The following is a 16,152-nucleotide window of genomic DNA, read 5'->3' as shown; positions in this document are numbered from 1 at the left end:
TTCTATCACAATATGAATATTGGGAAGGATGTTAACACTAATGATAAATGCTTTCAAGGTATAATATACACCTGATACGGAATTTGGTTACAATATAATCAAATCCAACTGGCAGCAGGATAATTTACATGATTTGTGCAAAGGAGTAAAAAGAAGTCATCAGTGGCCTGCCCTCCTTACCTGACAATGTATCTGGGTAAAAGAGTACCCAGATCTCTACATGGAATAATATTTCATATTTGCAGTGTTCTAAAACTGACCATTTTTTCAAAATATCTTAAAATTTGTCATGACCACCTTAGAGAGTACAATTTCCCATTGAACCAAGCACGGCAACTGCTGTAGAACAACACCCTTTCCAAACAGAGATGGTATTGCAGCTGATCTGATGAATTTCTGGCTCTTTACATGCTCAGAAACATTTTTTTCAAAATTATTGGAACATACTAAACATTACTTTTTTACTAAAGTAAATGTTATATTTTAAAATAATTCTCAAATCAATTTTATTCTTTGGATAACTCTATAATTATCTAGATAAAATGTAAGTATCTCATGAACTTCATGTCTCACATTAGTAAAGATGAACTTTTCCCCCCTCCAGTATATCATTAAAATATCCCTCTGGGTCCAGAGAAATAGTAAAGGGGTTAAAGTGTTTACCTTGCCTGCAACTGACCCCAGGTATGTCCCTGGTACTACCTGGCTCCTTGAGGATCATGAGGAGCATCCCCCAAACACAGAGCTGAGACTCAGCCCTATGACCTCTGGAAGTTGGCCCAAACCATCCCAAAATAACAAGTAAAATTTTTAAATTCCTCTGGAAAAATGTATGGAGATGAATGAAACCAGATTTTCAGTAGTTAAGTTAATGTGGTAGGAACACAACTTTCAGTGACTGCACTTGAAACTTATGTACTGTAATAAGGTAACGTGATTCAATAAAGTTTCTTTAAATATCATAATCCTGTAGTATCCTGGATCAAAGTCAGTGTTTCATGCATGTGAGCCATGCCCTTTACTACAAATTTACATTCCTGGCTGGTTTAAAATATTTTAAACCAATTCAGTGTCAAATTCAGACTCGATGGGCCAGAGAGATAGCACAGTGGATAGGGCACCTGTCTTGGACATGGCCAACTCAAGTTAGATCCCCATATGGGCCTCCCTAAGCCCCACCAGGAGTAAGCTCTGAGCACAGCCAGGTAGTGCCCCCACAACCATCCCCACCCCCACCGCCCAGGTTAATTTTAAGCAACACAATGTCAAAATCAGACTCATAATGTATTAAAATTACATATTTTCATAGTAAAAATTTACTTCACTTTATAAAATGCTACTTTTGAATTTCAAAGTATTATTTCCAATAATCTGACTATTTTATTAATATAAGAATGTTTTTATTGGGGCTGGATAGACAGCTCTAGTGGTAAAGTACATGCCTAGAGTGTGTGAGGTTCTGAATTCAATTCCTAGTACCACATGGCTGCCTAAAGTGAGAGCCCTATATAAAATATTTACACATGTGTATATAACATTTCTTTTTGTTTAATCATTTAAGGCAGTTTTTAAAAAATACTACAAGGCAGGTTAAAGGCTGAGGTGAATTATAATATTTCATCCTCACAATGGCAAGTATGTGCTTGTACTTTTTTCCCTGCCTTTTCTCCACACCCATACAGAGAGATGACTTTTAGATGAGCAGGCTGACCATGAAAGAGGTACAGAAATTTGCCATAACTTGAATTTACCTTATAGTATTGTTATCTAAGCGAAGGGAAACTGTGTATGTAAAGTGCTCAATGGACGATGTAGCATAGAATAACTTATAAGATACTGAAAAATTAGCTATTATTACAATGATCTGATAATATGGATAACCCCAATTCTTCCCTTATAAGGAAAAGGAAATAGTTCTAGACTATATGCAGATTTCAGGTCCCAGTAGTGATTATTACTATTAATAATGATATCATCTGATTAATGTAAACTTGAACATTTATAAAATATACTCTTCTTTGGTAAATAAAAGATAAAAATTACATTATAAATAGATGAAATATTAAAGATTTCATTTATAATGAAGCTTCTTCTTTCGTATTAAAGGACATTTGATACACAGGTAAAGACAGGGATGATACATTCTCTGGCTTTAGAATTTTCGTCAGTAATTTTTGAGTATTTCAAGACCCTAGTCACAGAAGTCTCTTGTGTGTGTAAAGTGACATGGGAGGGGAGACACTCTAGGCAAGACTCAGGATGCCATGTTGCACCAGGGGTTGTATCTGGGAGTTCCATATGCAAAGCATGTGCTTCAGCCTTTTTAGATATTTCCCTGGCCCCCACAGAAGTTTCTTTACTTGTTTCCTACACTGTTATTCATTCTGTTTATAGTTTGAGCAAATCTACTTGATGAATGCCCTTATATGCACACTTCTATGACATATTTATTCTTTTTGACATAGATTTTTTTTTTTGCTTTTTGCGTCACACCGGGCAATGCACAGGGGTTATTCCTGGCTCATTCACTCAGGAATTACTCCTGGCGATGCTCAGGGGACCATATGGGATGCTGGGAATCGAACCCAGGTCAGCCGCATGCAAGGCAAATGCCCTACACGCTGTGCTATCACTCCAGCCCCAGACATAGATATCTTTAATTTTACAGGTAGAGTTCTTATACAGATAAACAGTAACTCAATCATGCCACATTTCCCTCTTAAACTAAAAAATAATCATAAAGAATTATATAATAAAGAAATATATAATAAATAATATAGCACTGTAGCACTGTCATCCCATTGGTCATTCATTTGCTCGAGTGGGCACAAGTAATGTCTCCATTGTGAGACTTGTTGTTACTGTTTTTGGCATATTGACTATGCCACAGCTTGCCTGGCTCTACTGTGAGGGCGGGATACTCTCAGTAGCTTGCCAGGCTCTCCCCGAGAGGGAGAGAGGAATAAAATCCGGGTCGGCTACATGCAAGGCAAACACTCTACCCGCTGTGCTACTGTTCCAGCCCAATAAATAATATAATAAATATATAATTAAGTTTCTTGGCAGTAAATACTATTTTTAAATAATAAATATAGATTTTTAGGGTCCTAGAAATTTATAATCTATTAACTGCATTCACCATTCAATACCCACTTTTCTAAAGAATCCATGCTACTTCTGGAAAAACTCTCATTTGCCTTCTTCTGATCCTTGAGACCTGTTGCAAGGGTCTTTTTTTTCCTTTTTTTTTTTTTAGATCTGCTGCTGCCAAGCTGCCACACCCAATGGAGGCTCTGGGCCTGCAGCTGTCTGCTCTCTACCCAGCCAACTACTCTGCCAGGTCTCCCAAGATGAGTCACAGCAGCTTTCTAACTTTGGGGAAATCCCATGCCTGCTATATTTGGACATCACAGAAGCCAAGGGAACAGTAGGCCAACAGACTGGTGGCAAGCCTCTGAAGCACTAAATTTAATTTAGAAAATCATTCTATGTACACTGCATGAGCTCCATGCTGTGTGATCCTACACGATTAATTTCCCATAAGGTCTCCAAGAGCAGAAGACAGCTGGTTAGGGAGACAAACTGAAGATGACCATCCTGGTACTCAACTCTTATTTCTTTTCCTAGTATTATCTGGAAGACATGATATGTGTAGGGCATACTCAAAGATGTACATTCTAGTTCCTATACACACTGCATATAGACCTGCAATGGCAAATATATCCATTGAATTCAATGGTTTTAATAGTTTTGTACCACTGTAACCTTACATAAAATTCATTAAAGCATCTTTTCCTGAAATCCCAAAGCCTATCCTCTCTCTCTTTCTCTCATTCTTTCTCGAGTCCTGATTTTAAATAGTCCCTCCAGCTTCCCATCAGCACCTGCTTCAAAGAGATCCCTGCACATCAGCAACATCTATACAGATGTCTTAAGTACACTGAATCATAAAACTGAGACAGGACTTGAAAATTAGAATGTTCAGCCCTATAGACAAGGCTGCCTTTACATTTATAAGAACACCTGTCCTTGACAGAGTTTTATTTGCGTTCCTCTGGGAGCATAATGGTGAGATTACTGGTTTAAGCCCATTATATTGTCACTATATAACTATTATTGATGGATTCGAAGAAAAATAAGAACTTTGTAAATTTTTTGTTGACTTTTTGGGGTCACACCCATTGATGCTCAGTCTCTGCTCTCAGGAATTACTCCTGGCGGTGCTATGGAGTCCACATGGGATGCTGGGGAAGGAACCTGGGTTGGTCACTTACAGGGCAAATGCCCTACCCGCTCTACTATCATTCCAGCCCCCACTTTGTAATTTTTCTGCTCATTAAAGGTACTACAATTCTATAGGAAAGACAGAGAATTATAACTGGTCTCAAAGCAAAAATGAATCCTGACCAAAAGCCCTTGGGATCATAAAAATTAGAGAAACAATATCCAGGACCATAGAATCAGCACTTAAACTTACTTTTTATAATGAACTTTAAATTTGAGTTATTTTTTATACAATATGGATTACAATAGAACGTTTATATTTTTATATACAAAGGTATTGTTCTATTGCTACCACTTCTACAAAACGTGCAAAGCCTTCACCACTGTCCTTAGGTCCCTTCTAATCTGTCCCCTCCCTCCCCACTCATACCCTACACTCATACTTGATAACCTTGGTTTCATTATCAGTTTTCAAACATTTTATTATTGAACATGTCTATCCATTGCTTTGTTTCTTATAATAGCCAAGATCTGTAAAGCACATAAATTCCCAACAACAGGTGAGCTGGATACACACACACACACACACACACACACACACACACGCACACACACTGAAATACTATTCAACTACAAGAAAATATGAAATGTTGTCTTTTGCTACAACTCGAAAGGAAATAGTATCATGTTAAGTTAAAGGAGTCAAAGGGAGACCAAGTGTCAGATGATCTCACATGCATTTTAAGTTACCATACTATTGCCTGCAATTGATACTGCTATAACACCTAGAAAAACTCACATGAAGGTGTTAAAAATTCAAACCATCTTCCCAATTATGTACTATACTGACAGTTCTACTAAAATTGCATTCTCTTGTCTATTTGAAGACCATTTTTACCTTGTCTTTACTGAATTACCACTAATTTCAAATTAATAGGTTTTGATAAAACATTATATACATACCTGTTTTTTAACTGTGCTAGAAAAGAGATGTAATAGCCCCCAACATCCAGGATGCACAATTGCTTTAATGTTTGCAGGAGAAGTTAGTGCTGTATCAACTACCCATCAATTGATGTTATAAAAAAGATTAGACTTCACTTACAAATTTTAACTAAAAAATTCCCCAGTCAGATACCAAAATACATTTTCCCCAGTCAAATACCAAAGTAGAGTTAAATATTTCTGAGTGTAATGTTCAGAAATATCTTCTGTATTACCCTTCAAAATCCTTGGGAATCACTTAAAATTCGAGCATATAACTCTAACTTGCCTGTAGACTCCAGAAATTATTGATGCATGATTGTTTAGGAAATAATGTGACCCAAATTATCAATTATTTCTGTCTTCTGTGAACTCTATCACTTCACACACAATTCTGTACTTCTAGCTATGATAAGTTTTAGAACAAAATAATAAAACTAATAATTACTAGATCATGCACTTGGCACTTAACCCTGGGTTAAGTACATTTCAGTACTTGATTAATGAAATCCTTAACCCAAACTTATGGGAGAAATTATATTATTGTCCCAGTGAAGCAAGAGAGTTTTTAATGCACAAAATTTATTTCGAAAGACTTGAAGGGATGGGCCGGAGTAATAGTATAGTGGGTAGGGCGTTTGCCTTGCACATGGCCGACCCAGGTTCATCCCTGTCATCCCATATGGTTCCCCAAACACCTCCAGAAGTAATTCCTGAGTGCAGAGTCAGAAGTAACCCCTGAGTATTGCTGGGTGTGACCCAAAAAGAAAAATAAAGACATAAGGGGAGAAAAAAAGAAAGGAATACAAGTTCAAGAGAGAACATGGATTTCTCCAGAGTGGAAAAAAGCAAACAGAGAGAGAGGGGGGCGGGAATCCACGTTCAGCTTAAATGAGCATCATGAAATCATATATATTCTGTTTTGTTTTTGTTGGAACACACCAAGAGGGGCTCAGGGTTTATTCTTAACTCTGTGCTCAGGGATAACTCCTGGCAGTGCTCTGGGAGGTGCTGAGAATAGAATCCAGGTTGCCTATATGCAAGGCAAGTATGCTACATGCAGTACTGTTATGCCCAAGAAACTGTATTCTCAGTTCCAATTTACAGGTGAGGAATCCAAGTTTAGGGGAAATAGTGATCTCATTTGAGTCCCCACCTCACAGTTTTTTAGCATTCTAACATATCATGCTACTTTTATAACAAATTAAATATTACTTAACTTTATTTCTGTATTATCCTAATTCATTGTTATATTCATTACATAGTATTTAAAAATTCTTCACTATACTTTAGTCATAAAATATAATGAAACACTTTTCATAAATAATGAAATGTTCAGATGATCAGCAATGTTTTTCATACCTACCTTCTGCTGACATTATATTAATTATTAAATTATGCCTTGCAGTCTCAAAGGTACGCCTGTTGTAGGCAGTTATCTATCAGAAAAAGAAAATTATAAAGAAAGTGAAATGCTATATGGAAAACAAATTCAAAGTGAAAACATTTTCCAAATTGTCACTTTTCCATATTAATTACTTACAAATATACTTAAAATAAGAATTTAGAGCTTTAGCAATGAAAAAATAGTCATATCTATTTAACATGCTAAAACAAAAAAGCAAAAGTCAGAGAACCCCATTTCTACAAGACCATTAAGTGCTAGTAACAATGAAGATGCATCATTAATAAGTAGATTAATATTATGAATTACTTACCAATACTGTTATAAAAATTTTTTAATGATAAATTTTTACTATTAAATAAATAGAATTTAAGGGTTATACTGGGAAGCAAAATTTAAAACAAGCATATCACTGTGCTATTTGCATTTAGTATTAAACTGCACACCAGCCAATTAAAAATGTCATAAATAACTTTATGGAAATCATATCTCATTTACTATACGAGTAAAACAGCAAGGATCATAGTCTATAAAGCTTATGGCACATGCTCAAAAACACAAATCAATTGCTTTGCAAAGTCAAATATTAGTAAACATTTGCAGAGTCAATGAACCTACATCAAAGTCAACTCAGAAACAACCGCTGCAAACAACAAAGCAAAGTCCAATAACCGGATATGGATTCAAAAATTAAGGAATAATTAACTTTATAGCAGATATTAAATCATTCAGACAGTTCTGAAGTACCTCAGAAAAAGCCCCAGTGTTTGTGTAAGAGTCCTAGAGTCCCAGCACTAGCCTTCTGGAAGTGATTGTAGTTCTAGCTGGCACTGAGACAAAGAGTAGGATAAAACTGACTCAAACCAAGAAGAAATTCCTGTGCACTTAAAATCAAAGACCACAGATTTTTTATCACATCACCTATGAGTTTAAATTAACTAAATTATAATCATGTGAAATACTTGAGAGAATGTTAAACATCAGAATTTTGGACTAAATATAATGCAACCTTTAACAATGTTTAAAATGTAATTTTCTGAAAGGCATATTATTTCATAAGTTAAAAAAATTTTCCTCATGCCATCAAATTTTCATTAGATTTAATTTATATTGCTATCTGTTGCAAAAGACTGTTTAGTTGAACATAAAAATTAAATGTATTCATTAAAATAATCTGTGTACTACTGTTCACCAAAAGCAAGTGAGAAGAAGCAAAACAGTTTTATTTGGGAATCTTCATGGTTTAAAAAGTTTACTATATATAAAAATCTTAATTATAATTTAATAGGAAGGTTTCAATCCTCTATACTTATAATACGCAAAAGGTAAAAAGTTAGTAGTAAAGACTAGATAGTTTCAAGTTATTTTTTTTCAAACATTTTTATGGCTTTTATTACCATAATTAGCACACATTTTATTATAAAATTCACAGATTCAAAAAGTTTTTTTAAATCACAAGTGACAGAAGAGATTGAAGAATAATCAGAAGGGAGAATTTTACCTTAAAATATATTCAATTCAATGTTAATTTTAAGTTAAAACAAAATATAGCTCTTCTATAACTTATAACGGGATATTTAAATACTGTAATAACTTCAGCCAGGTTTTACCTTTCATGATGATGTAAAAGCCCTTCATAACAGAGATGTATGCAGGCATGTTTACACATACTTTCTTGATGGCTTATTTCAGGAACAGTAGCTACTCTCATTCAGAAGCTTAATAAATAACTACTGAATAAATTAACCAGTGGATTTATATGGCTAAACATTAGTTTACACTATGCATAACTCCTTTATTGCTTTTCTTTGTCTTTTAGCAATATTAGTAACAGTATACTTAGAGTAAAATAAATACATTACTGTATAAATGAAAATATAAGTTATTCACAGGGAAATCATTACCTATGCCAGAAGAAAGATATGCTAAGTTCTCACCATTATCTCAGAAACAGATTATTTAACACAATAGTTCTATTTTAGTAGTAAGGTATAAGTACATGAGAACTGGGAATCCTGGCTCACTATTACTGTTCCTCTCTTATCTGAGCCCCTTGCTTCTCTCAACTTAGAAGCTGCCACTTTTAACTTTTTCATACCATTCATTTCAAAAATAGTTTAATAATAAATGTATACATACATAAAATATACTGGTCTTGAATATTATAAAAATGGTAAACTATGTGGCCAGAGAGATAGCTCAAGAGGTACAGCAAATGCCAGGCACTGCGTTTGTTCCCTGGGCACAAGCTCTAAGCCATCTGGCCTATACTGCTGGGCTGAGCCACAATGGGCATGGCCAACAATTTCCACCAGCACTGCTGGGGATAGCACCTAATAAAAAAATAGTAAACTGTTGGGCCAAAAAGGTAGCATAGGAAATGACACTTGAGCTATGATAAAACACTTTATAACAGTCCAGAGAGAATGATACCAGGGTTATAAGGCCTTACATGCACGTCTTACATGCATGCCATGTTTGGATTTCTGGCACCATATTTAGTCCCCCGAGTACTGCCAGTGGTCATCCTCAGCCCCTCAGCACAGATCTGAGAATGGCCCCTGAACACCATCTAGTGTCGCCCAAAACACCCCTCAATCCTCCGCCCCCTGCAAAAAAAAAAAGAGTAGTAAACTGAAGTTTAAAATGGTAAGGAAAGCCTTCTAGGACTTTTAAAAACACAACATTACATTCAAAGCATTCATCCATATCGTTGGGTAAGTTTTAATTCACTGTTGTTCAAAGGCCCAAAGGTAATTCAATGGGAGAACACAACTGAGTTGGGGAGGCTTGAAAGGGAAAGGGTGTTAAGGTGCTTGGGGAGGGAAGGAGGTACACTGGTGATGGGTGTGGTGTTGGAATTATATGCATGAGAACCCATCATTAAAGGTAGTATAAATTATAGAGACAATCAGTCAAATTTTTAAATAAAAATTTAATAAGATAAATTCATTGCTATTATAAACAGTCACTGAACACTCTACCATTTATTTCTATATCCCCTTTTGATGAATTTCTGGGTATCCACTGCTTTGTGGGATTCCAGTATTTTTTTACACAAATATTGCTCAATGAGTATGATTGTAAGTGCCTCCAGGTAAATATTTACATGTGAGATTTTTGGATATATGCCTAGAAGTGAAATAGTTGGACCTAATACAGTGATACTATGTGAAATATTCAGTACCGTCTTTCAAAGTGCTATGCCAATTCCTGTATCTACCCACAAAATTTTCACTATGGCATTACATTAAATATTCTTCATTAATGACAAGTTTCTTTTAACTGGAATTTATATCTCCTCTTCAGTAGAATACTTTTTCTTACTGAACTGCTGTATTTGTTTGGGATTTTAAATACCTGTTATTAGTAAATTGTATATATTTAATATATCTTCCTCCAGTTAGTGGTTTGCCTTTTCTTTAAATGATTTCATTTGGTAAACACAACTTAATAGAATTTATAAATCTTTTAAGTGAAAATAACCAAATTTTATTTACTTATTTAGTGCTTAGATGGCCTATGGCTAAGTCCTATAATGTTCTGTGATTTTTTGCTGTGAAGAACCGAATTTTATCTTTGCCATATGATTAACCAGATTTCTGAACATCATTCAATAAACATTCACTTCTACACCATTTCTTTAAACATATATAATTACTAACTATATAGATAAATTTGTTTCTGGATTGCCTACTCTAGACATTAATTTTAAAAAATATGTATCAATCATATGATAAATATATCTTCAAATCTGGAATGAATTCTTCACCTTCTCGTTTTTTCTTTTTTAAATGTGTCCTGAGGGGACAGAGAGATGGCACAAGGGTTAAGATGCTTGCCTTGTATGTGGCATAGTGCACATGGAGTCTCTCCCACACTGCATCTGGTCCCCCGAGGACTGCCAGGGATCACTCCTGAGCAGTCAGGAATGACATCCCAGGACCACTGGGTGTGATAAAAAAAATCAAAGCAAAAAACAACAAATACCAAGGAGTATTATTATATAATTTCTTCATATATTTTACAATTCGCTTAAACATAATAGCAGCAAACATATAACCTAAAATTGGCTTGCCAAGTTACATGAAAAAGATTATTGCAACTTTTTTTTGGCTTTTTGAGTCACACCTGGCACGCACAGGGGTTACTCCTGGCTCTGCACTCAGGAATTACCCGTCAGTGCTTAGGGGACCATATGGGATGCTGGGAATTGAACCCAGGTCGGCCGCGTGCAAGGCAAACGCCCTACCCTCTGTGCTATTGCTTCAACACTGATTATTGCAATTTTAATTAAAATTTCAGTGAAATTTCAGGTCAATCAAGGAAACCATGGATCTCCACATAATTGTGTCTACCTATCCTCAAATGTTCTTATTATTTATATAAGTATTCTTAATATGCTTTTTCTATTTTCCTCACACAGATCCTATATTGCTTATATTCTATTTATTCCAAGTACCTTAGAGTCATTTTTTATTTTTCTAATTCTATTTTGAACAAATAAAATTTTCAATTTATTTCAAAGTCTTACAGATTTAATTCTTTTGTTTTATTTATAATAGCCAAGGTTTCCAATATATTCCATGATAGAGAGTATTCTTCTTCTTTGTTTCTGAATTCAACTGGAATTCCTCTAAAATTTTTTCATTAAGAATGTTGCTACTTCATAGAAATATAATCAACTTTTATATATTTATCTTATTTCCTATAACTCTTATGAAGACATTTGGGACTTAGAGCTTTAGTGAATACTTTTGTATGTTCACATATAAAATCATTCATTGGCAAATAATCTTCTCTTTTTTTTCTGTTTATAAAAAAAGAATGTTTGCTGCTATTTATTATGTTTAATAAGTTATATATTTGATTAAGGCAGATCACATAGATTTCAAGTCTATTAAGACCTATTTTCTCTTATGTCAAGAATAGGAGTCAAATTTTATTAGTTCTGCTATACCTATAAAGATGATTATGCTATTTATCTGCATTCATCTAGAAGTGTAATTAGTTATATATATGTTTTTCTTTCAGAAAATTACTAAATATTTGAAAATAAGAATAACCTTATTTCCCATATCTACATATACTTGTGTCAAAATGCCATAACAGATTTTCTAATAGAAATCACTGAAAAGTCATATTATTAAAAACTTCCAATAAAAAAAGTTATCCCTTTTTAGCCAAAAAGGAAATTAATATCCTTAGTCAAGGGCTGATTAAAACTTTGGAGACTAAACCAAAATATGTTATCCATTGAGAGCTTGGGAGGAAACCTGACACCTGAAATCTGTAAAAGTCCCTGAATTCTGATGCCATTGCCTGGTCTCTACCAGTAAATTCTTATGGGATTGAACAGCTACACTAGAAGCTAAGATTAGAGAGAGCCTGAAACTACAATTGGACTCACCTAGCAATGCCATTCAGTAGCACTGTAGCACTGTCCTCCTGTTGTTCATCGATTTGCTCAAGCGGGCACCAGTAACATCTCCATTGTGAGACTTGTTACTGTTTTTGGCATATTGAATACACCACGGGTAGCTTGCCAGGCTCTGCCTTGCGGGCAGGATACTCTCGGTAGCTTGCAGGGCTCTCCGAGAGAGACAAAGGAATTGAACCCGGGATTTTCAAAGTCTCATATTTTTGAATAGAGCAAATAGTGACATGCTTTAGTATTAATATTGATTCACCTTTAAAAATTACTATCACTGTCCTGTTGTTCAATGATTTGCTCGAGTGGGCACCAGTAATGTCTCCATGTGAGACTTGTTGTTACTTTTTTTTTTTGGCATATCGAATGTGCCACAGGTAGCTTGCCAGGCTCTAATTTCTCTAAAAGTTCAATGTTATCTTTGTTTTTGTTATAAAATATTTTAATATCTTCTGGGTACTTTGTGAGGAACTGGTAAAAATATAAAGAATTTTAATAACACCAGAGTGGCCAAATTTAAAAGTCAAACATTAGCAAGGCTTATTGTGTGATCTCCCCCTACCAACATCAACACAGCTATTCCCATCTCACTCTCTATGAGCTCTAAATTCTCTGACACCATGTGGTTTTATTTACACCACAAAGGTTTTTATGTACTGTTTCCTCCATCAAAGACAAGTTTCCTTTTAGTTTATGAAGTCCTATTTATCCCGTTATGTTCTGTAATAAATAACACCTTACTATAACAGTTTACTACAGTGTTGATTAAATTTGGTTTCCATTTCAATGTTTTAACTACTGAACGTATAATAGTAGAACTTACCTATTAGCCATCTTTCTATCACATCTTTCTATATCATAATGTTTAGAACACAATAGTGACTCAAAAATGCTTCTTAATGCTTACTTTCACTAAAATTAATTTAGCATTAATATTGGGAGCAAATTCATATCTGACATTTTCAATTCTTTCTTAAATAAAATTTATATTATAGTCACTGTCACTGTCACTGTCATCCTGTTGCTCATCGATTTGTTCGAGTGGGCACCAGTAACGTCTCACATTGAGACTTTTGTTATTGTTTTTGGCATATCCAATACGCCATGGGTAGCTTGCCAGACTGCCGTGCAGGTACGATACTCTCGGTAGCTTGCCAGGCTCTATCATTTTAAAATGTCTTTTGGTATTTTCATTAATTTATAAGCTGCTCTAACATAAAAACAAAAACAACAGCTTATAGGAAGGAATAATGCATTTTAAAACGTTACCTCAAATGTTTTCTTGCACAAAATATTGAAAACCAGAGCCATGTAATTTTAATTTCAAAATTTGAGACTCAAATTTTTTTAATGAAAAGTATAATTTTGTTTGTTCTAAAGTTACCTCAATGATTGTTGGTTTTCCCACATTTTCAGCTGTTGGAGATCCGTATAAGACACCATCACTATAAGGTGTCCTTTGGATATATCGAAGCCATCCAGGTCGATCAGGATAACCCATTAAATTTGTATTAAATGTTATGGGATCATTACTAATCTCACCTAGAAAGCAAGCACAGGATTTAGATTATGGGAATTATTTTCAAACATAAAGATTTAATAATTCAAATAAAAATATTACTAAGTATTTTACACTTGTAGCAAACTACACAGCCCCCAAAATAGCAGTCTGGTCATGTAGATTCTTCTACTTTGTATAGATATTTAGTATTACAAGAAAGTAAGCTTTTTAAAAACAGAAATAATATCTTTTTTTGTCATGGAGGGAGGAGTGGAAATGCTCTGCTATGAGACAACTCTACATTTCAGAAAAATTTTCTAAGGTATTCTCTTGAGAAGTCTTTTCATAAAATTCTGGACACTGTTAAACTAATCTTAGGGATATTTCAAAATTATAATGAAACGATGTAATTTTAAAAGCATTACAGGATGACTTTAAAATGATGTTACAAGTCTAATGTTAGCAATCACATTTATTAATAATATTGATAGCATCATTTATTAGCAGCTTCCTATCCCTGTATTATGTACTTTTAAATCACCATTTCATCTGATTTTCAGACATACTATGAAAGCAGAGCTATTATTAGTCAAATTCTATTAATGGAATATGTAATTGTCTATGTTAAGTAAGTTTTCCAAGCTTATATTAAGTGGTAAAGCTAGAATCTAATCCTGATTGACTCCAGAACCTATGTTCTTTCTTCTCAAATGCTGGAGTTTCTGTTGAAAACAGACACAGTTTGGCAAGGAGAATGCCTGGCAAGAGAACACTTTAAAACAACTGATGAAAAGACCATTTTTTTAAATGCTATTAAAAGCATAGTTCACAATGCTTTGGATGTTTTCAGAAGTTACTAATCATATATTTAATAAAAATGTTTATTATAATCGTAATAAATTTTAGAAATATGACAATACAATATATTTAAAACAACAGTGTAAATAAGATTTTATAATTAGAATTACTTTGAAGGAAAAGTTAATCTTGATTAAGAACTAATGTAAAATTATCTCAAACACTTTTTTAAAGGAATATTTAATGCCACATTCCATTCTTATCTACAGCTTAGTTTCCTCAAAATCACTATACTACATGAAAATCTAGTTTAATATGAAAATTCACATTCGCATGGTTATAATAATTATTATCTACAGATTAATAATTTGTCAGAAACCCAAGACTAAGGAACCAGAAATAGGCTTGATTTAAAATTTGAAAGCAAATTATTTCCTTCTGCAATTAAATTTATCATATTTAAATGAGAAGCATCTTACAACAACCAAATGATCACATTTCTATACCATTTTAAATAAAGTTAATAACATGTTTTATACATATCACATAAAATAGTTATTGGAAAAAATTTTAATTAAGTACTTTTCTCCCCACCACGAACATACCAGGTTTGGGGTAAGGGGGAAATTCCCCCTTAAAATACTCTCTTTCCAAAACATGAACAAATAGGACACCTGCAGATGGGTATACGTTTCGATCAGAGTGCACCTTTGAGAATATAGTGTATACTGAAAGCACAAAGAAAAAACATGTTATAGACAAATAATAAGATGTGTTCTTGATAATTCAACTCACTATTAAGGAGGACATCACTATTCAGAAATTTCTAGGAAAATTGAAGCAACATGCAAGATACTATTAATAAGTTTGTTTAAAAGGGAAGTGATTTTAGAACAAAACATGCAACATTTTTCAACTTGCTATATTCCAAGATTTTTCTAGTGCAATGTAAGAAAAAATGGACATGTTCAATATTTTAAATTGTTGCTAAATATTAAACTGACCATAAAATATTTTATAACTTTTAAGAGAAACATATCATGAGAACTGATTAATTACATAATTGCAGATCCCTTATTTCCTTCTTTCAAATATATGCAGTAAATTTTTAAAGTTTTTGTTTGCTAGACAAAACACATGACTAATAAAGTCCATATAACTTTCAGATAAACTTATTAAATGGACTGCATATTTTATGAGTATTACAATTTCTTTATCTACTAGAAATGACTTGTTACATTTTCCCTTATGTGACAGTAATTCATATACAGTATATTCTAATATAGCCTATCTAAGTAGTAACAATTACATAATAAAGTTTAGTACAAGTAATTCAAGTGAAAAGGAACAGATTTCATCATATGCTGGTTACTTAAGATCATGTTTTAAATGGTCTAATTTGTTTGATTGGCTCTACCCACTGTTTTTCTTCTGAACTCATCTCTACCAATATATTACTGCTATTAACCTGGTTGCTTCTACAAACTCTTCGGATTTATAGCTTCCTGACTGATTAGTGGCTGCAACTTTTAAACAAATAAGGCTTATCAGTTTGGTTCTTTCTCTTAGTCACTGAGAGATTTTAAAATTGAGTAATTAACTTTAAGTATCCCAAGACTATTCATTTCAGGCCACAAATGAATAAAAGTATTGGACAGTAAGACATCTGATATATTTTTCAGCATAAAATCAGAAGTCCCAAAAAATGTTTATTTGTAAAATCTCGTCCATACTCTTCTGTGGGTGGCTTCCCCAAATAGAGTTCTACACTAAAATATTGGTTTGTAGATTCATATATCCATAGCTTTA

General features: G+C 33.7%; 1 protein-coding gene across 6 annotated transcripts in view; it reads right to left on the bottom strand.

Annotated features, from left to right (window-relative positions):
* The window catches only part of SGCE (sarcoglycan epsilon), an 84,347-nt gene that overhangs the window by 40,909 nt on the left and 27,286 nt on the right, over nt 1-16,152 (bottom strand). For all 6 annotated transcript variants that reach the window (XM_055118631.1, XM_012935595.2, XM_055118639.1 and 3 more), the window contains 3 exons: nt 14,949-15,071; nt 13,429-13,586; nt 6,575-6,647 (listed from right to left, as the gene is read on the bottom strand). In XM_055118631.1, the coding sequence (XP_054974606.1) occupies nt 6,575-6,647; nt 13,429-13,586; nt 14,949-15,071 (354 nt within the window). The remainder of the gene's footprint in view (nt 1-6,574; nt 6,648-13,428; nt 13,587-14,948; nt 15,072-16,152) is intronic.

The sequence above is a fragment of the Sorex araneus genome, chromosome 1 (assembly GCF_027595985.1).
Source record: "Sorex araneus isolate mSorAra2 chromosome 1, mSorAra2.pri, whole genome shotgun sequence".
Lineage (NCBI taxonomy): Eukaryota > Metazoa > Chordata > Mammalia > Eulipotyphla > Soricidae > Sorex > Sorex araneus.
This window is presented reverse-complemented; position numbering and strand designations above follow the sequence as displayed.